Genomic DNA, 21,517 nt, shown 5'->3' with positions numbered 1-21,517 from the left:
AAAAGAACAAAAAAGTTGTAATGGCAATATGAGTAGAACAAAATTTTCAAATTTTCGGTAAAATATATATATATATATATGGTACGGAGATTTGCTTGACTGGACGGCGTCGTTTGCTTACAACCATCGCTGTGTTCTTGTTTCGCCCTTTGCTATGAGTGCTGACACTCAAAGTATCTCTCTCAATGGACTCGTACGCTCACTTACTCGAAAGGACCCGAGTGCTGCAACCTTCCCTCCAGAAGTTCGCGGTTATTTCGATATTCTCGAAGCTCCGGTCTGCCCCGAAGTACCTAGACACCGAATCTGAACCGGGAAGAGAGGCTATCTCTCAGTGCCTCCACTCGCCCTCCCCGGCCGTCGTGGATCAATCGGTTCGCGAGCTATGCCGTCTCGTCACCGACTCCCAAATGGACATCTCTCGCGGGTTGCTGGAGCTCCAGTCCGCTCTCGAAGGATCCGACCCGAAATTCTCCGGACTTTTCGTCAAAGCGCTTGGGTTTCTGGTTCGATTCGGGTTTCAGAAGCACAATGGCTCTTGGAGATTTGCTTCCGCGGAGACCCACCCGTTTGTCAAGGTGCGAGAAATGAGTGACTTTTTTTAAGGCTGTGTTTGGTTATGAACTTGTGTGTATTAGAATTTAGCTTTTCGGTGCGGTTTATTGGGATTCGGGACTGTAATTTTCACTTTAGAATTTAAATTCGGGATATGGGATTTACATAATTGGACTTTAGTTCCGAATTATAGGTGCTAAAGCAATAACGCTACAGAATTGCACTTAAGCCTTCAGGTAAAAATTCAATACCACCAAATGCAGTCTGAGTCTTTGGAAACTTTGAATATTGTAAGAATAACATTGATTGAGTGAACATATTAACAAGTTTTTATCTTTAGCAACAATTAGCTAAATCATTGTAGAATTTGAGCCTTCAAACAGTGTTTGTAATTGGTGGCAGATTCTCTTGTGCCGATCGGAGGTTCAGTCTGAGCTCATGCAGCAAGTATTACTGTTTATGGCCCAGAATAAGCAGTTGGGAATGGTGGAGGTTTGCGAATTCTTAAGACCCTTTTTAAACTATTCGATTCTGAGGATACCCTTTTCGGATTCGTCATCCTCTTTATTTGCGAGGCATTTAATATCATCGATGGGATCTCTTTGTTGCTTGTTCCCTGACGATGCAATGCAAGTTCTTGAGTTGCTAAGGGAATGCATCAAGTATCTTGCACGCAGAAATTTGGAAGTAAGTATACTTGTTTTGCAAAGTATTGTCTCCATTGGCTTCATTTGCTTGTGTTAAGGGGATTAGTCTAGGTAAAGGCTTGATTGTTTCCATGCAGATTCATGCTACTTAGGTTCTCATTTCTTGATAATTCTCAGGATTTTAGGAATTTTACGTACATTGTGGAATGTACGGTGGACGCATATATCGTGGTGTTGAGAAATTTGGCTGGAAGGGGACTGGTATGCTCTTATAACTTGACTTCAGTGCACCCTTGGAGTTGTGAAAGAATTTTTATTGCTTGTGGTGTCTTCATTCTGCTGGCAGTTGTTGCTGTACTACCTTGTTTCTTTTGTATTGATTTTTTTATTTTTGCCTATGTCTATATTAGCGGCTGATGAATAAAGCTCAACTATGCGGTGTGGAACTGTCAGGGACTGTTCTTTCTTTATGTACGTGTGATCATAAGCACTCTGGTGGGAATGAGCCTATAGTTGAACTGGTGAAGCGCTTAATGTTTGTCCAGAAAGATCTTGGGTTGCAATATGTGCCTGAATTATCATCAAGTGTGCTATCCTTATTTGTTATCCTCGTTCAGTCTGAGCTTGAACATGATCAACTTTCTATATTGAAGTTTTTTCACTTCCTCCTAGAGTGGAAATATGAAAATGGTATGTTAAACTGACAAGTTTATAAATAATCTGTTAATCAAAATACATGTTGTACCCGACACATTGTTAAACTATAATTTTTGAGTTTTAAGTTTTTACGTTTTTGTGAATTTGAATCCATGAAATTTGTCAAGAATATCTATGTAGTTGCTCAATCTTTGTATATGCCTTGGGCGCCTAAAAATCCATTTGGTTACCGGTCTATCATAAGTCTATTTGCCTTGTTCTTATTATGTGCTTGTGACCATGAATTGTTTCCTTATAAAGTTATTATTTATGCTTAGCTTCTTGGATTAATGTGTAGTGACTATGGTCTTACTTTAATCAATTTTTATTTATAATAACAGCTATTTATCTTGCTTATTGTTATTCTGGATGTGTTCCTCTGTTTATTTGAAAATGTTACTGATTCTTTTATATCATTGTCTTTCTTACTTTTCCTGGTATTTGCTTATATTATATTTGCTATTGCAGAATATGATATTGGAAAAACTGCTTCTGCTCTGAGTGAAGAGCTTTTATTCATATTTCCTGTCATCAGCCTTATGTCATCTCCTTCTAAATGCGTCAAAGGGGCAGCAACTGATTTACTTGTCACATTAGAAAAGCTTTTAGTAAAAATGTCAGTGGCACCGAAGAATGAACAGGCAATGGAAGGGGGATTTCCATCTCTCAGTACACCTGGAAGTGTAGCTTTTAGGCTTTTGCAACATTTATGGTTTCAGGTAACTTTTCACTATCTGATATCTGGATCTTTTCTTTGTTTGAAATGATATTTTCTTCATCTTAGATTTCATGATTATTTATTTTAGTGTTAAGCAGAATGTTGAATGGAATACTTTAAGTGCTTAAAGTGGTCACTGTTTCAAATTCATGATGTTCATTCCGAATTTAATTTTATGTAACTTGAGACAGCCTAACAGTCATTACATCTACTTGTCAGCCTCATATTTAGGGTGGAAAGGATGAGGGTGGTCCAATTTTAGGGATATAATAATGTAGAAATATAACTCGTGCCAGAACTATAAAATTTATTTTTGTTCTGTTTTTCAGGAACAGTTTTCAATATCCAGTTTCTTGTTCTTAAATTTTGCTTCTACTTGTAAAGCTGATGGCAAAGAAATGCTTAATTTACCAAGATCTTGGGCTTCTCAACTAAAACAATACTCTTTATGGATCGTTGACAGACAAAAATCTTCCCTACATCTCTCTCGATCTCAAGAATTGTTTGTAACAGGTAATTGGTTGTGTTCCTTAGCATGCAATAATGGGGAGTTGTTTAGTTTGGCATACATTTTTTGAAAGGGGAAGGTTCTTTTGTGTCATTTTCACATTGTCCTACTATTTTCCTTGTAGAAATGCCCTTGTTGCTCAGTGCTGTGGCTGGTGTTTTGGTGATGCATCAGTCACTAGGGAGTGCTGCTCTAGATTCTTTGGCTGCTATTGGCGTTATGGATGCTAAACTGGGAGTTCCATTATTGTTAGCAATTCTATTTTACAGTAACTTATTCACCAGGAATGATATTACAAGCCATAATATGTTGGTTAGCTTTCCTTAACTATGCTGGCTTTGTTCCTCTTGTTCTTAATGCAGGGCATATTAGCTTTGCCTTCTGGCTGCCTTATTAAATTATCTTTATGTTCCTTTTTCAACTGTTCTTGCAGCTAAAGATTTTGGGAATGCTTCCATCACTTGCCTCACATTCTGTGATGATTCCACTCATAGTTCAAACTATCTTGCCAATGCTTCACAAGGACGCAAAACCGTATGTTCTCTGAAGAAAATATCCTTTATGTCTTTCATTTCATTCTTTTGGATCATTTTAGTGGCATCACCTTGTGACAGCATGTTTTGTGACAATTTTGCTATTGTCGTGGAGGATATTCATTAACACATACTGATGTTGATAATTACTTGTAAATTGTTTCATCTGACATTTATTTTGTCACTAATAAAATTCAATATTAATTCTCACATGATTCACATGTAGCTGAAGAAAGGCCATAACTCAAGAGTGAAGTTTTATCATGCTTCATGTTTATTTTTAATTTATACTAACCCAGAGTATTTTTCTGGAAATATTTACTATATAGCTTCTTTGCATTAATGACTGTATTTGGATTTGGAAAATGATATGACCTTAGACACAAACAATGGGCTTTTGTCCACACACATCTCATTGCCCTAAGAAATGCCAGTTGAAGTAATCCAACATTATTTTTTTTGATAAGTAATAAACAGTCTAATCCAACATTATTATCATACCTTCCCAAGCACATGTACCAGAAGGAATATCATGTAAATCCCAAGTGATAGGACCATGGGTTTTGTCTTCTTGGAGGACCATGAATTGCTTTGTGTTTCCCATTGAGGTCGCATAATAGAACTCCATATATACATTCTATGGTTTTGATCAATTTATCCTACTATATTAAATTGTGAGTTTGAAGCTTTCTTGCTTGACCTATTATTTTGCTCCCTGAGGGCTGCCATTGTTTGCATTTCGGATGCTCTTACAATCTCTTGTTACTGTTCCTAGTGGTTAATATGTACATCTCAATGCTGGGTATGGCCAGGGGCGGAACCAAGACTTTTACTGTTGGGGGACAAAACTTAAAAATTAAGAAGGGGAGGAGGGGGGTGGTAAAGGTTTATTTTAAAATATGTTTTTAAGAGATATTTTAAAAAAATTTGGGGAACTACCTTATGGCTTGAGGGCGTTTTTAAATTTTTTGGGAAACTCTGGCGATTCCCTTAAAACCAAATGGGGCCTTGAACCATCCCCATGCCTCTGAATATATTAAAGCTTCTATTTTTGTTGTATTGCAATATGCAGTAGTGCTTGTCATCTAGGCCGAAGTCTCGTATGAAATTCAAGTGGGGCTTATGAGGGGACTTAGGTGCCACTTATGTTGTTTGTTATCATTTGAACAAAACATGTACAGTTAGGTAGTCTACTTATGTTGGTTTTAGCACGTCATACTAATTTTTATTTTATATTCAGAACATTATATGCTACAGCCACTCGTTTGCTTTGTCAAACCTGGGAGACCAATGACCGTGCCTTTGGAAGTTTGCAAGTAAGAACTCTATTGTGCTTCTTTCCTTATTGGCTGACAGCACATAGCCTTTGTTGATTTATAAACAAGGGTTGGAATAAATGTAGACAATATGAGATTGCAGAAGGGGACAATAATAAATATTGTACCCTTTTAATGAGGATCCATTTGTTGATTTTTTTTTGGAGGGGTTCCTGGGGGGAGAATGATTGAAGGAAGTATAACAGTGACTATTTTCTAAATTTTAGGTGTATGTTGGGCATAGATCTAAATAGACAGTCATGGTGGTGTATCTCTGATTTCCCTAATGGTCTGAAATATCTAATCAAGTATGTCTAAAAAATGCATTGAGTACATATTCTATAATTAGTTTTGGGCGGCACACAATAATATGTATAACTATTTGGTAGTTCTGTCATGGGTGATTGTCTTTGATATTGTTAATATGGTTATATAAGTTTGTGTGTCAATATGTATTTTCTTTCTAGTCGTGAATGAGACAAGTGTGTGGTCTTCTTTTGCTACAATTTACTGACCATAACTCTAGCAGTGCACCTATTTATATGTTATAGACTTGGGGTTGCCTGGGCAGCCTTAGCACACTGAGATCATACTTGGGAGAGGCATTGTCCTGTATTTGGGGCCGTAACCCAGACCAGCTCTTGTTAGTAATGTAGGTATTAGTTTCTGTTCTAACTCATAATGTATCGAAGTAAAAGTGAAAGAAGCATGTTGGTTATGGAAAAAAGATAAAGAAAATGCTTTCTCTTCTGCTTGGTTTTTATGATGTACAGTTGACCTGTTCTTTTGGATTTCATACCGAAAAACCACTTGCCATTTTTTCAGTTATTATTGCTACATTTTCTCCTTTAATTCTGTTTTGCTTCTCAACATTTAGGGTGTGCTACTTCCAAAAGGGTTTACCGAATTCGTATCTGAGAGAAATATTTGTATCAGTATCGCTGCTTCCATTCGGGATGTTTGCAGAAGAAACCCTGATAGGGGTGTTGACCTTATCATGTCTGTTTCGGTATGGGTTTTCATAGCTGCTTTGTATTTGCTTTGTCTATGCATGCAGTTCTAAAATAATTTTTTTTGTCTTTGACTCCATAGGCTTGCATTAAGAGCCGAGATCCTATGATTCATGCTCTTGGTTTTCAAAGTCTTGCTCACCTTTGTGAAGCTGATGTAATTGGTAATCTTAATTGTTCTGTGAATTTAAATTCTTTTTCCGTTTCCCATTTATTCCTTGAGTGCAGCTTAAATTTGGAAATGTGGCTTCGTGAATTTTTTGAACATATCTGCTGATTGTCTGAAAACCTCACCTGACCTTCAGCAACCATTACTAACATCGTAAATGGTGTTTGATCTTTCTCAGGTTTATTGTGAGAGGTCAAGATATACCTAATATTTCTCATTTCTTTCTTCTTTTTTCTTTTTTTTTTTCCTAATATAAAAGATTGGTTTGACTTAGAATAACTTTTTTAACTTGACAAATTTCATGTGCACAATTAAATGTTAAAGTTTCTCTCTCTTATATATATATATATATTGTCGTTACAGCAGTAAATACCTCACTGTGGTCTTAACTCTAAAGATTTTATGCAAACAAAAGGTGCCCTGGCAGTCCTATGATCCTGATTTGCATATTTACTCGGCATCAAGCAAGGCATTGTCCTAAGTGAACTGGGTAGCCAATTACAGTATTTACTTATCAGTTGGTTAAAAGGCTGCTTCTACTGCACATAGTGCGTATTTGGAATCCTGAACGGCATAATTTATCTATCAAAATGTAATCAACACATAGTTGGTTGTCCATCCATGATCACTTCAAGATTTAACAATTTGTTTGGAACCTTGGATGATAATCCTTTTTTTCTAAGTAATTTCATTATCATTAATAAAGTGTAAAGGAGCGCAATCCTAGTACACAGGGATTATAATCATTTTTTTTATAACTCCATTTACGATGCTAGTTTAGCATTTTCATTGCAAAAAAAAGAAAAAAAAAAAAGTGTTATCAAATGAAAATGAACATTTCTGAAACTCTTTTCTCTGGAGCAACCTGAAGTGATACTCCAAAAAAAAAAAAGTGGATATTTGGGCAAGACAGTCATGGTTTAAGAATCCATTTGTACTTTGTTGAATGCTTAAATGTTGTAATCTATTCTAAGAAATTTTTTACTTCTGATGTTTTTTCATGAGTTACACTTGCTTATTTCATAAATAAAATTTATTCTGACAGTATATGCAATAAATTGTGTCTGTCCAGATTTTTATACGGCCTGGGAAGTTGTTGCGAAGGATTTGCTAGATTATTCTGCTGACCCAGTTCTTGCACATAGGTAAGTGTGTCTGGGTATGCTCTTTATTTTGGATTATGGGTTCATTCAACCGGCTCTGAGTCCGTAATTAATGGTGGCAAAATTTTCTAGAAAAGAGGAGCCATGTTGGATTCAGCTTATCAAGGGGCTCCCTTCCCTTTTGCAACCACTAGGCACTAACTACCAGCGTTAAGAATATTTTATGTCTAGCCTGGCAGATAAATAAAATAAAAGAGAAGGTCCCGGAGTGATTTTGACAACATTGCCATTGTTACTGGAAATCTTCCATGTAATTTTAGGAATAACATCTCCCTAAGCCCTCGCTGAAATAGTGATTTCTTTCATCTTTTCTGTTATTCATTCATTTATCTTGGACTTTCTACAACAATATGCTCTTTCTGTATTTTTATTTGAATGTGATAGTTGCTTCTACAGTACAATATTTTTGCTCTCTATCTCATTTGAGGGGCAAATGCTTAAAATTTTGATATTTCTTAATAAATTTTGTTATTGTCTCTTCAAATCCTGTGATAACTAAGTGCCTCTTAATCTTTGGATACTGGCAGCATTTGCCTTCTGCTAAGGTGGGGTGCAATGGATGCTGAAGCATACTCAGAAGCTTCATCAAATGTTTTGCAGATTTTATGGGGCATTATAGGTTCCTCTAATCACGCTGATCATGGGTTACAATGGGCAAAGGCAAGGACCTCTGGTTTTGAGGCCTTGATCCAATATGAGGTAATATTTATGAATGGCTTCAGTCAACTTCAGCCAACTTTGATCACCTTATACATTTAATAAGCGAACCTTAACAAATCCTGCATTTGTTTTTGGCTGCTGCCCTTGCCTGATATCTCTGCATTTGAATTTACTTTCTTTTTGATGCAGTCGTCTTAAATTTTCCTTCAAATAACATTTTCCCAGGTATCACATATTGATAAATATATTCCAGAATTCAAGAAAAGAACCACAGAGTTGCTTTTTTCTGAGACCAACACCAATGTACTCAAGGCTATGGAAGAATTTCAAGTCAAGATCATAAAATACGAGCACAGGTAAACTATAAAGTTCCTTCTAACTTTTTTACTGCTCCATGGGCTTTAGATATATTTGATACTGATTTTTGTCAAGATGCTTCAGCACTCGGCGAAGATTGGTCAAGGAGAAAAAAGTCGCAGGAAGTAAGATTGAGAAGCTGCTGGATGTATTTCCCCAGGTTATCTTCTCTTCAGGTAGCATGAGCTTACTGGTCATATAGCGTCCTCACAATAAATGCTGGTTACTTTGAATTTCTGCTTTGTTGATTGGAAAAGAAAGAAAAAAAAGTCTGAATGATAGTACTTTCAATTTCTTCATCACTTTGGTGGTATTATGACAAATATAGCTGATTACAAAAGTTTGCTTAACTATTTCCACATGAAAAACATACAAAATGTTGTTTGGAAGAATAAGAGAAAGATGGAAGTATAAGGTGATATGTTACAAAAGATAATTGGTGTTCTTCAACAAGTTTAGGCATTTGGCAGTGTTTGCGGCTTTTGTTGATGGTAATTAATCAAAATGGTTTATGTTGGTGAATTTTTCTTATGTGTTTTAACAGCATATAGCCCCCTCCCCTGTTTTTGTTCTAACCTTATAAGCATTGCATTTGCAGAGGAAAGAAGTAATGCCAGAGAATTACCTGGTGCAGCTCTGTTATGTCTTTCCTTCACTCCTAAAGATGTGGACAACCGAGGGGCATCGAGAGTAAGATAATCACAATAGCAGATATCCTTTTCTTGAGGATATACTCTAATATTACGTAATATTCAGGGATTACAAGATCCACATTCTGGATACGAGAATGCAATGGTGGAAATAGCGGCATCTCTTCAGCTATCAAGAAATATTTTTGTTGCACTTCTTTCGCTGCAGTCATGGAAACCCTTCATTCGACGTTGGATGAGAGCTGATATCTTGTATTTTGATGCTAAATCACCTCACAGCGTCTTGGATAAATCTTCTAAAGCTGCTAATAATATTCTTAAGGTTAACTGTCACCTTTGGCTTTCATTTTACTACTTCATGACTAGTATCTTTCTGCATCAATTTTAAACAAATTCAGTGTCAACCGTGATGCAATTATTATTATTATTTTATTTGTTTATTTTAATTTTTATCATGCAGAGTATGATACATATGGCAGAAGAAGCTATCCCTAGATCTTCTGAAAATATTGCACTAGCCATTGGTGCACTTTGTTTGGTAAGAATGTTATATGACTGTATTTTCCTCTAGATTTCATAATTTGACTGTTGTGCATATTTATGGTCAACTGTCAAAGGAATTACATGAGATCAACAGAATCATCATCAAATAATTCTATATTATTTCTATGATATGGCAAGATGCAATATGTTGATTGTGGGAATAAACCCTGCCTCATTTTTTCAATTATAGACAGTTTTGCTGTATATATGTGCCAGGTGGCAGTCCCATTTTCTCAAAGTATCTTATTACACCTTCCTCATTAAAATTTAAAATTTTGGATCAATTGGCAGGTTTAGCAAGAACCCTTCGACCCCCATGTGATCCTCGCAAGTGTCTTTGTGCAATCAACATTTTTTGTAATAAATTTCGTAATCAATAATGTCACTTTTTACCAGTAGGAATTTGATTTCATAATTTGCATTCTTTATTCAGTCTAGTGCTTTGGCTTTGATTGCTTTTATCAGGTGTTGCCTCCATCTGCCCATAGTGTTAAATCAACTGCTTCAGAGTTCCTGTTGAATTGGTTGTTCCATCATGAACATGAACACCGCCAATGGTCAGCTGCAATTTCTCTTGGATTAAACTCAAGTTGCCTACATGTAACTGATCATAAGCAGAAATTTCAGATCATCAGTGGACTTGTTGAGGTGTGCACCGTTCTGCATTTGTACTGATTTTTTTTTTCTTTTAATTTAATCATGCATAGTATAATTTTATGCAAAACTAAATAATTAGCTCTAAATTTTTTTTGTTTGGTCGGTCAAGTCTAAGGAAAGCAACAATTTACCTTGCTGCCTTGTATAGAGTAAACTACTGTGTAATATGAACAAGTGGTTATGACCTTAGAAAATATTTCACATGTATTTTTCTTCTCAATTATTAAAGAATCTAAGATGTTCCCACATTGATAGGAAGTTTTATGGAAATATTTTTTAGAGTAAATTAAACCAATCTCCATCAAGGTTTGGGGAAATGTTTGGTGTTTTGCTCATTTTTTAGAATCAATACTCCATCCTTTGAGCTGACATTTTTTCCTGATTTTCCTTGTCATCTAACCTTCAAACGATCCCCACCTGATTTTACTTTGGATACAAATATAGTAAGTATTTAATCACAGTTAATGATGGCATGTGAGTGTAAGGTTGTATTCTGTTATTTGAATTGCTAACTTCAGGTTTTAAAATGCCGTTTCTGAAAATAGGAAGTGCCTGACATTTCACCGATCCTCAGTGGAGATTGGTGTAATTTACCGTTATTTAATTACACAACTGATCAATTTCAGCTCCTAAGTGAGTGAAGTTTGACCTAAAGCCAAACTTTAATGCTTGCTACTTTTACTTTTTTCTTTTCTCCCCTATTGTATTTTGTTCTTCAGAACGCATAGAAACTAAGCATTTAGTTGTTGCTTCTGTGCTATGTTCTTGTCCAGCTTAGGCGTCTAATTTATAGTGTTGTGCTTACTCAAATAGTAGTTGAAGAAGAAAAATTGAAGAAGCACGGATGTTTTAGAAGCACCAAGAGTTTTGTGTTTGCTCAATGCACATTTAAAATGGTTTACTGAATTATCTGGTGGTGTACTTTACTGATAGCGATCTGCTTTCAGGTTTTAGGTAGTGGCAGAAGCACCCTTGTCAAAGGAGCATGTGGCGTTGGCTTGGGTTTTGCATGCCAAGATCTTCTTACAAGGGTTGAAGCTGCTGATAACTCTGACTTGGACAAAGAAACCATAAAGATGAAGGAAGAGGACTTACTAGGAACAATACTAAGAGCCCTATCTCTAATGATTTCTAACCTCACTCAATCTTCATCGGATATCTTGGACAGTATCTGTGCATATTTCACATCAGACAAATATGATCTTGATTCTATTAGAACTGCTGACCTGCCACGTGAGAACTGTGATGACCTGGAGGAAGATATCTGGGGTGTTGCTGGACTTGTTCTTGGTTTGGCAAGCTCTGTTGGTGCGGTATACAGAGCTGGTGCACATGATGCTGTGATCAAGATAAAAGGCTTAATCATATCATGGATTCCACATGTGAACACTCTAGTTCATAATTATGGTTCTTGCAGTGAAGGTCCTGAGATTGTATTGGCAGTAGGATCCTGTCTTGCACTTCCTATTGTAGTTGCTTTCTGCCAGAGAGTAGAACTGATCAATGATGATGAACTAGATCATCTAGTGAATGGCTATAGGGAGCTCATTTCTGAGTTAGTTTCTGTTAAAAAATCAGGCAGTTTTCATCAGAGTTTGTTGATGGCATCATGCGTTGGTGCTGGAAGCCTCCTTGCCTGTATTTTGAATGAAGGGGTGCATTCTATTGAAGTTGAATGTGTCAAAGATTTACTAGAATTGTTTAAAAAATGTTATTCCAATCCTTACCCGCCTCTCATCCATTTGGGTGGATTGCTTGGAGTTGTTAATGCTATAGGAGCAGGTGCTGGGATTTTGGTTCATGTGCATCCTCTAACAATGCAGACTGGTTATGAGCGAAAGGTTGTCTTTTGCTGTTCCTACCAGAAATTTTTTTCTCTGCTATTCATTTTCTTACCGATAAATATTCTTGTGTTTCCTGAACAGGAATCTCGTTATCTCAGGGGTCCTCTACTTTCAAGCCCTGTTTGTGAGCCGAATATTACATCATTGATGCAAGAGATATTTCTTGTTGCCCAGAATTCTGATGACCATCAGCTGCAACAGTATGCAGCATGGGCGGTTTCATTTCTTCGACATCATTTGTGGTCCAACAAACCTCTGAACATTGACAATAGTATCAAGACTAATGCAGAAGGTTCAAGATCTGTCTCTCAAAGTTTTTCTGAGGACAGTGTAGTTATGAGGCTCTGTTTGTGGTTAATGCATCTGAGTGTTTCTGAGGTAGGTCTGTTGCAGTGTTGCTATAAGCCCTGCAGTTCACTGTGAATTGATGCTATTCCAAAGCTCCTTTGTTTTCTCAGGCAGTTTGTTGAAAAACTAAGATATATGCATGTTATACAATATGCTTATCAATGCCATTTCTTCTCACTGTTGATATTGTTATTATATTTATTCTCATTCATCGTGATATGGTTGACATGGTCTCTTTGATGCTCCAGTGGTGGACATGATGTCATGAGTGATTGTATGTTGATGCGAAGTCTTCTAGTTTTTTTTTTTTTGTTTTTTAATTCACACTGGACACCGAGTTCTTTTCTGTTGCTTTGTATGTCTGCTTATATGAAAGAAATGAGACTTGTGTGGAGGTTGAGCCATCACTTGATAACTTGTTCGCAGTTATGCATGTTTTTATAGTCATCTGCAAGAATTATACATGTAATCCAAGATTTAACTTTTGATTACCTTCATAACATTGTGTCTGCATGTTAGTATGTGATAGGAGCCAATCCTTGGTTCTCTTTCTCTCTTATACAGAAAATTATGTCCTGTAAAAAGATTCTGCTGGCCAGTCTAACTAATTTCTCAACTTTCTTAAATTCAGACAGGTACTGTTGCACATGTTGGCACTATAGTTACTGTGTTAAGGTGCCTTTCACGTGCTCCTAGGCTGCCGGTCTTGGATTGGGGTGCAATCATAAGACGCTGCATGAGATATGAGGCTCAAGTTGATGAGTTGTTCCCATCAGATTCAGCTCTCGAAAAAGGAATCCTCAGGGAGGAATGTTTGCAGTTTTCATTAGCTCATGCAAACCAATTTGATCCACTCTTAACTTTCCTCGATGAGCTCTCTGACCTGTCCCGGTTTAGGGCACTTGAGCTGAATCTGCAATCATATCTGCTTGTTCATCTGGCAGACCTGATAAAAGTATTCTCGGGTTCCAGGCTTGAGAAACTTTTCAATGATGTAGTTCTCTACTTGTCCTCGGTTACTTCAATGTTACGGATTTCATGTTGGAAGGGTCTCTGTCAGTGCCTAGATGAAGCTACTCTTGACTCTGTAGACTACACATCCCACATTGAAAGGTGCATGGAGGTGCTGTTTTCCTTGTTGCCAGTATTGGGATCTGCCACCGTCATAGAAGTGGATCAGCTGAGTTCTGTGGAGGAGTGGTCTGAGGCTGTTAGATGCTTAGGGAAGGCTCAGCGGGGTTGGCTACTGGATTTTCTGCAGGTATACCTTATCCCCTTGAGAAATTTCTTGTTTCATCTTGCTGTTTCATAGATATTCTGACATTGAGATTAGATTACTGGCAGCATTCTTTACTGGTTACACCCTTTAAAGGAATGTCATGCTTCCATCGTTTTCTTGGTACAGATTAAGTGGAACTTTTTCCCTCATGATTCACTCCATTAACAAGTGAATTCTGATTTATTTAAATTGAATTCATAAATATATGCGCAGCTTTTAAGCCTTTATGCTATGTTATATGCTCGATTACTTTAACTGCCATTTGCACCTCACAGGTCTCACGAGAGGCCCTAGTACAAGGAGATGGTCAGTTTATTGAAGTAGTGAAAAAGATTCAAGCCAAAGCCAAGCTAGTTAGGATCGGTTCCCTCCCATTGACTGAGCTGGGAAGACTAAAAGCTTATATATTGAACTCTGAATCACGTGGTTAGTTTCTATACATAATGGTAACCAATATAATAACTGGGCAGATATTAATAAAACAATAAAAACTAAAAATTTGTGAATGGTTGCATGTTTCTCCAATGCCGAATAGAATGGGAATTGCTTTATAGTATGTACATACTTGAAAGCATCTAAAGCTGCTGATATATCTACTCTTTATTTTCAGGTGTCTGGGATGTGCTCGTTGAAGTTGTAGCAGCTCTACAACATGCAGAGGGAAGTGTCAAAAGACAGTGGGTTGTCAACGCAGCGGAAATTAGCTGTATATCAAGTTATCCTTCTACGGTAGGCACTAGGCATCAAATCCCTCTAATGTAGAATGATTACAATAAAAGTTATACATGGAACCATTATTATAAAACAGACACGGTCCAGGAGTGGAACACAAAAATCCATGTTATTGGTGACCTAAACCAGAATAAATGAGGTACAATGGCAAACAGTTAATCAACGTTGATGATATATCAAGGATTCCCTACAGTATTGTTGGCAAAGCCTGCGATATGAGAAACCATTTTGTTTGACATTGAGAGTGGTGCGATGTTTGAGTTCAAATGCTGCTAACATTTACATCTTGGTGCCTGTTACTTGTCCTACGGCGCTTCCTTTTTCTTTCTTTTTTTTTTTCCTTCTCTAAACCAAGTGTCTTAAAGGCATTTAGGTGAAGAGCAAGTGTATTTTAGCATTCCCCTTGCTTCGACTGCCAGATCTGGACAGTGCAGTGGCTTGCCATGACTGGGGACTAAATGAAATATTAGAAGGGGAGAACTTTTGACTGTCACTTTTCCCATGCTTTTCACTAAAATTCTTTCTCCTCCAGGCGCTGCAGTTTCTTGGTCTGCTATGTGGTAGCTGCTGCAAATATATGCCTCTTCTGATCGTGGACCGACTTACTGTGTTGAGTGATCTACCAGTTACCCTCACTTCCCTTTTGTCAGACCCCAGTTGGGATGGTGTTGCAGAATCCATTGTTTCTAATCTCTGGGCATCGCTGGGACGCATTTACGATTGGGCTACGCATAAAGTACGCAGTGATGACACGCCCGGCATACAGGCTATTGATGAAAGTGATAATGGTATGGCTGTGTTTCTATTTCGTGTCTTGCATTGTGCTTGTCTATCTTTAAAAGACCACTTGCCTCTTGAGAAACAGCTGAAGCTTGCGGACATGGTCATCACTTAATGAGCACTTATCTCTGAAAATGTGGCTTTCGGATGAGCTCAAAACCAGAATCTTAGAGGCATTTTTGGTTTTTCTCTTTGACATGGTCAATTTGTGGCCTGCTAAATTTTTAGAAATAACTTCCATTTTGTGAACTTCAAAGAATGATAGAAAAAGAAATCTTGTATATATTTTGGAGTAATGCTAGAAGTTTCTTTTGTGTCTCTCTTGTGTCACTCCACTAATGATGTTGCTTTTAAAATCATCATTGGGCTTGAACTTGTAATTAATCATTATAAAAAAAAAATCATTATTGAATCTTGATCAACTAGTTATTTTAAAAGTCATCTCATTCTTAGAGTATCACAAGAAGGACACAAGAGTGACTTATAGAATTACTCTATATTTAATGGAAGAATAGCCCTGTCTTCTTTTAATATAGTACTTCATAGAACATAAGTTCTATGTACATGATTTGGCTTGGGTATTGAAAAAAAATTTATAGCACAAGTTTTTTCAATAGTTCAGATTTCTCTCATAAAAAAACTTGGAATTAAATCTGAACTTTTGAAAAAGTATAGCACGTGGCTACGTGCTCTAATTGTTTTAGAGCACCTAAGCCAAATCCGTCCAACACTAGAGTTTCAATTTTGACAAAAATATAAACAGTTTTCTTTCAAACTACATTGGATGCCTAATCTATTAAATCGACATTTGTCTTAGGAGTAAATGAAAAATACATGTTCTACTAATCTTATTAAAAATGCATGTGAGAATCATATGCTCTAAGTCAGCTTAATAAAATGCGTTTGGGGAATTTCTTTCAACTCACTTTGAAGAAAAACTTTGTTCATAAATTAATTTATAAGCATTTGCTTCGAGTTTTATTTCTCTTTCACCAATCTCTCCATGGTCTTGCGGAAAATCATTTGGAATGGAACCACAAATTTTAATTTGAACAGTTCTACTGATTATCAAATTTCTTTCTTTTAACCCTCTGTATTATTATTCTGGGGAGATGACCGCTCAGAAAATAAACCACATCAATGTTATTAGGACAATGGTAATAAAGGTGGTGGAATAGAAACTCGACGGTGATGGGAAGTGGCGGAGGAGGAGGAGAATCCTGTTACGGCGTAATTAAAAAACAGAGGGGGAAAAAAAAAAAAAACAAATGAAACGAAACTCTTTCTGTTAAATACCTAGAAGAAGAAATTCTTTCAACCGCAACAAAAAAGAACTGTTTTTGAGCATTTTCCCAAGCGCGCCCCTTCGTCCAAAGTCTAAGGTCTGGTACGCCTCTATATCTCCCTATCTCTCTCTCTCTCTCTCTCTCTCTCTCTCTCTCTCGCTGTGTTTTCAACCTTCATAGCTACTGATGCGTCGAACTAAAACCGGAATCCTCATTGTATCAACCAACGCTGCGTCTCATACAAAGCCGCCGCTGAAATCATTCCCCAACAATAATTTCATTTTTCGATCAACTTCCTCTTCCTCTTCTTCATTTCTACAAACCATACCAGAGTCAGATACCAAATCAATCTCAAACCCACTTTACAATCTTCTCCCCCGAAACAAGAACCCCAACAACTTAGTCAATCTCATTTGCTCAAACCTCAAACAAGAAAGTACCCATCTAGCTCTTCTTCAAAATGACATTAAAGGGATTCTTCCTCATCTGGGTGCCCATGAAATTTCAAGAGTTTTGTTGAGGTGCCAATCTGATTACTCCTCAGCTCTCACTTTCTTCGATTGGGTTAAAAATGGTTTGTGCCTCAGACCCACTACCCAGAATTACTGTTTTATTATTCATATATTGACTTGGTCTCGAAAATTTTCGCAAGCCATGAAATTGTTGTCTGAATTGATAGAAATGGTTAAGGATGTATCACCAAATGATGATGTTTTTGAAAGTTTGGTTTTGTGTAGTGAAGATTGTAATTGGGATCCAGTTGTCTTTGATATGCTTATTAAGGCTTATGTGAAAGCCAACATGATTCGAGAAGGTTTTAGGGCTTTTAGGAGGACTGTGGAGGTTGGTTTTGTCCCCAGTGTGATTGCTTGTAATTGGCTTTTGAATGGGTTGGTGAAGCTGAGTCGCGTTGATCAATGTTGGGAAGTATATGAAGAGATGGGGAGACTTGGGATACACCCGAATGCTTATACGTTTAATATGTTGACTCATCTGTTGTGCAAGGATGAAGATGTGGATAAGGTGAATGCCTTCTTGGAGAAGATGGAGGAAGAGGGGTTTGATCCCGATGTGGTGACGTATAATACATTAATTAATAGCTATTGTAGAAAAGGAAGGCTTGAGGATGCATTTTATTTGTATAAGATTATGTATAGGAGGTATGTGTTGCCGGATTTATTTACATATACTGCCTTGATGAATGGTCTTTGTAAAGAAGGTAAGCTTAAGGAGGCTCATCAGCTTTTTCATCGGATGGTTCATAGAGGGCTAAGTCCAGACACTAAGTCGTACAATACACTTATTTGTGGTTATTGCAAGGATGGAAAGATGCAAGAGTCTAGGTCATTGTTGTATGAGATGATAGGAAATGGGGTTCGCCCAGATAGTTTCACTTGTGGGATTATCATGGAAGGTTATGGAAAAGAGGGTAGGCTGCTTTCGGCTTTGAATTTGGTTGCGGAGCTTGAGAGATTTGGAGTTCCGATTTCTCATGACATTTATGATTATCTAATGGTCGGATTGTGTCAGGAAAATCGGCCATTTGCAGCTAAAAGTCTTCTAGAAAGAATCTCTCAGCATGGTTATCTGCCTGATATTGATGTCTACAATGAACTTATTGAATCGCTTTGCAAATGCGATTATGCAGAAGAAGCTTTGGTTTTGAAAGCCAAGATGGTAATTCAAAATATAAAACCCAATCTTGTTACATACAGGGCTCTTATAAGCTGCTTGTGTAAAATAAACAGAAGTGTGGATGGTGAATCTTTAATGGAAGAAATGGTTAAATCTGGTGTGCCACCTGATCTAGCAACATGCAGGGCATTAATAAATGGATACTGCAAGGAAAGGGATATTTATAAAGCAGAATCACTATTGGGCTTCTTCGCCATGGAATTTCAAATTTTCGATACTGGAAGTTACAATGCACTTGTCAAAGCCCTCTCAGAGAATGCTGATGTGGCTACTTTAATGGACCTCCAGGATAGGATGCAAAAAGTGGGATTTGCACCAAATAGCCTAACATGTAAGTTCGTGATCCATGGATTATGGAAAGCTTACAGTACTGGACAAAAAGAAGCTTAATGTGGAATGCATGTAGGGATAGGAATTCCAGGGGAGAGTGCCCTGTTCAGTGTTCTCTCTGGATAGATGATCTTAGGAAGTATCAAGTATCCACAGTTGGGGTACAATCTGTCTATCAGCTTATTATGTGCCTACGGTGGTGATTCTACGGTGGTCTTTGTGCTGCTTTGTGGATAAACTAAGGGCTTTCAGCTGAAGAACACAGCAGATAGGGCAGGCAACAGTGGCAAACCTGTGTGGGGAATGCCCAAGTTATGGAGCGGCTATGTATATGTAGTGGATCTGACATATGTGGGTACACTGTCATGGTTACTTATGGCAAGTGGAGGCATAAATGCCATTTTAAAAAAAAAATAAACATGTCCTGCACGAAAATACAACTCAAAATGATCCCAACTAGAGCCCTAGCATCCGTTAACAGTGATGAGTTCTAGGGCTGCAGCACTTACTTCCCTGATTCTTCTGACCTCCCCTCAAGAGTTCAGGTTTTATGAGGGAAACACTTGCAATTGTGGGGTCGCTTATAGAAAATAATACCAATTTTGATACCATCATGCCTGTGCATGCGTGTTAGAAATTCAAATCATTTCAGTTTGTTTTGTATAAATCATACTTTTACGTTGGCTTTGGAATTTCAATAAAATCCTCTGTAAATTCAACAGTTAAATAGAACTTCTGAGTTCCAGGGTACCATTCTTTGTGAAAACTAGCCTTTTCCAGTAATATTTGGTTGCACCGGCCACCAACTATCACTTGTATTGCTGGAAATTAACAATAATAAATATAGGGGGGACAATGGAGATTGAAAGAACTTGTTCGTTGCATTTGTGACTAATTATCTTTTCTATATTGCCAATAGATCCTTGCAAGGGATGGATTTTAAGTCTTGCTTTCCGTGTCAAAGTGGCTGACGCCTGATTAATAGCTTGAGAACCATGTACTAAACTACTAATGACATCATATTCAACTTTATTTTGTTTGTTTTCGAATTCAATACTAGAGCAGAAATTATTCAGCTCCTTCACTCTGCAATTTAGTTTAGAAATTTCCCTTCTCTTTTTGATTGAAGATAACTTCTTGAAACTCCATCTTGGCTTTTTCTGGTTTCGCAAAAAGTACTTTTCTTTGGCAATTGACAAGGAGAATATAGTTTTGGCAAGAGAATATTCAAGACAACTAAAATTGAGAAAAGACAAGTGGGATTTGAGAAAAGACAATTGCTTCACATTCTTCGCGGGATTTTGGAAACAGCACTTCAATCATATGTATCCCCTTGGAGATGAGCAAAAGAATTACAAGATTTGAGCAAGATCTCAGTAGAAAGAGACTATCGAGATTCAAGCAAAAGAATTACAAATTTTCAAGCAAAAGTAGACAAAACCAAACTAGAAAAGTAGTTACATCGCATTCAAGAAGACACAAATTAACATAGAGATACTGTCATCTCAATTCTCAAGTAGTTACATTCACCACAAGAACAGTACCAGAAACTAATATTACTCCCCAAAAAAAAAAAAATTCGCAGGGAAGGGAATGAAGGAGGGCATCAAACGAACGTTTTCTTAGGAAAAACCCACTTGCCACCGACCCATTCAAGATGAGCCCTCAACTGAGAGGATGGATATACAATCTGTAATCCTAAGTCCCTTTAGAATATTTGTAGTTGACTTGTAGTCTTTTTTTTTTTTTTAAAAAAAAAAAGGGTTGGCTTAGGTTAACAATGAGAATGGACAAATTAAAAATATATAATAATATTAATAATAATAATAATAATAATGATAGTAATAATAAGTAAATAAAATAAAAGAGTAAAATATAAATAATATATATGGAAAGCCTAGGCACCGACTTAAAAAAAAAAAAAAATAAAAAAAAAAAAAATAAAAACCCTAAGCTCCTCAAAACCTATTTTCTATCTCTTTTCTAAAGCCTATATAATGGTATGGAACAAACTCTTGCCACACACCAGGAAAGGAAGAGAGAAAGGAAGAAAAAAAAAAAAAAAAAGGAAGAATTTCCCTGCCACTCACTTTTTCTCCTCACGTCACTCTTCCTGTTGTGCGTCAGGTATGGTTTTTGCCTCACATATTGTTTCTTTCTTCTTCTTATATATATATATATATACTTAATGGAGAGCATTAGTGTTTTGTCAAATTTAGTGTCTTCTTGCCTTGGTTGCCGTGTGGTCTTGTAGTGGGAAAGAGAGATTTGTTTTCTTCTTGTTTTACTCCTCACGTGCAACTATATATATATATATATATATATATATATATATATATGGTGATTTGAAGGATTTATAAATATATATACATGAGTACTTTAAAGTATATATATATATATAATGATTTGAAGGATTTCAAATATATGTACATCTGAATGTTTCAAAATATATATATATATATATAGTATCTTAAAATATACCAACACATATAAAGTTACAGGTTTTGCATGTATATAGCATTCTGACGGAGGTATATTATATACCGCACGGTAGAATTATATATATATATATATATATATATATACATAAAATGCTGACGGACGCGTATATATATATATATATGGTATTCAAGTTGTTCATCTATATATATAGATGGGGTAGTGGGCAGTGTATATATATATATAGTATGGAAGAACTTAAAGTATATATATATAAAGGAGTACTACTAAATAAAATAAATTATGAAAATTTATGAGAAAATATACCTAAATACCTAAGTAAGTTCATTCTCAATTTATTAACAAGCCAACTCATAATAGTAGTAGAATGTTTTGTTGTGACGTGTATGAGGGTAGTAATGTGTCTGTATTTCCTTCAGGAGATTAGTTAGCAGTCAGAGGAAAATTTTATTGCAGTCAAGAGGTAAGTGAATTTATTATCCCTTCCATAAAAATTATCATGTCATGCTATTTATGCAATGTTGTTTTCAATTGCAAATGATTATTTTGTTTATATTATGGAATTTTGCTATATGCATGAC

At 36.6% G+C, this 21,517-nt stretch overlaps 2 protein-coding genes across 3 annotated transcripts; both read left to right on the top strand.

Moving 5' to 3' along the window:
• Positions 1 to 105: 105 nt before the first annotated feature.
• LOC132180721 (protein RST1) lies at positions 106 to 15,483 on the top strand. Of its 2 annotated transcripts, XM_059593626.1 has the most exons (25): positions 106 to 578; positions 958 to 1,242; positions 1,380 to 1,463; positions 1,613 to 1,892; positions 2,367 to 2,617; positions 2,946 to 3,129; positions 3,249 to 3,436; positions 3,558 to 3,658; positions 4,898 to 4,973; positions 5,851 to 5,982; positions 6,066 to 6,147; positions 7,225 to 7,297; positions 7,843 to 8,014; positions 8,201 to 8,331; positions 8,417 to 8,508; positions 8,931 to 9,022; positions 9,089 to 9,304; positions 9,443 to 9,520; positions 9,991 to 10,173; positions 11,130 to 12,023; positions 12,108 to 12,404; positions 13,006 to 13,635; positions 13,929 to 14,079; positions 14,264 to 14,382; positions 14,918 to 15,483. In XM_059593626.1, exons 1-25 carry the CDS (start codon positions 186 to 188, stop codon positions 15,278 to 15,280), a joined length of 5,547 nt encoding a protein of 1,848 aa, XP_059449609.1. In that variant the 5' UTR covers positions 106 to 185; the 3' UTR covers positions 15,281 to 15,483. The 2 variants fall into 2 exon arrangements, with proteins under 2 accessions (XP_059449609.1, XP_059449610.1); XM_059593627.1 differs by lacking the exons at positions 13,929 to 14,079; positions 14,918 to 15,483 and having other exon boundaries at positions 14,264 to 14,376.
• Positions 15,484 to 16,497: 1,014 nt separating this feature from the next.
• Positions 16,498 to 19,270, top strand: LOC132180720 (pentatricopeptide repeat-containing protein At5g40400). Its single transcript, XM_059593625.1, is given in 2 exon segments — positions 16,498 to 18,509; positions 18,511 to 19,270. Coding segments are annotated over 2 exon segments (1,914 nt in total). The 5' UTR covers positions 16,498 to 16,637; the 3' UTR covers positions 18,553 to 19,270.
• Positions 19,271 to 21,517: the final 2,247 nt, after the last annotated feature.

This window comes from Corylus avellana, chromosome ca5 (genome assembly GCF_901000735.1).
Source record: "Corylus avellana chromosome ca5, CavTom2PMs-1.0".
Lineage (NCBI taxonomy): Eukaryota > Viridiplantae > Streptophyta > Magnoliopsida > Fagales > Betulaceae > Corylus > Corylus avellana.
This window is presented reverse-complemented; position numbering and strand designations above follow the sequence as displayed.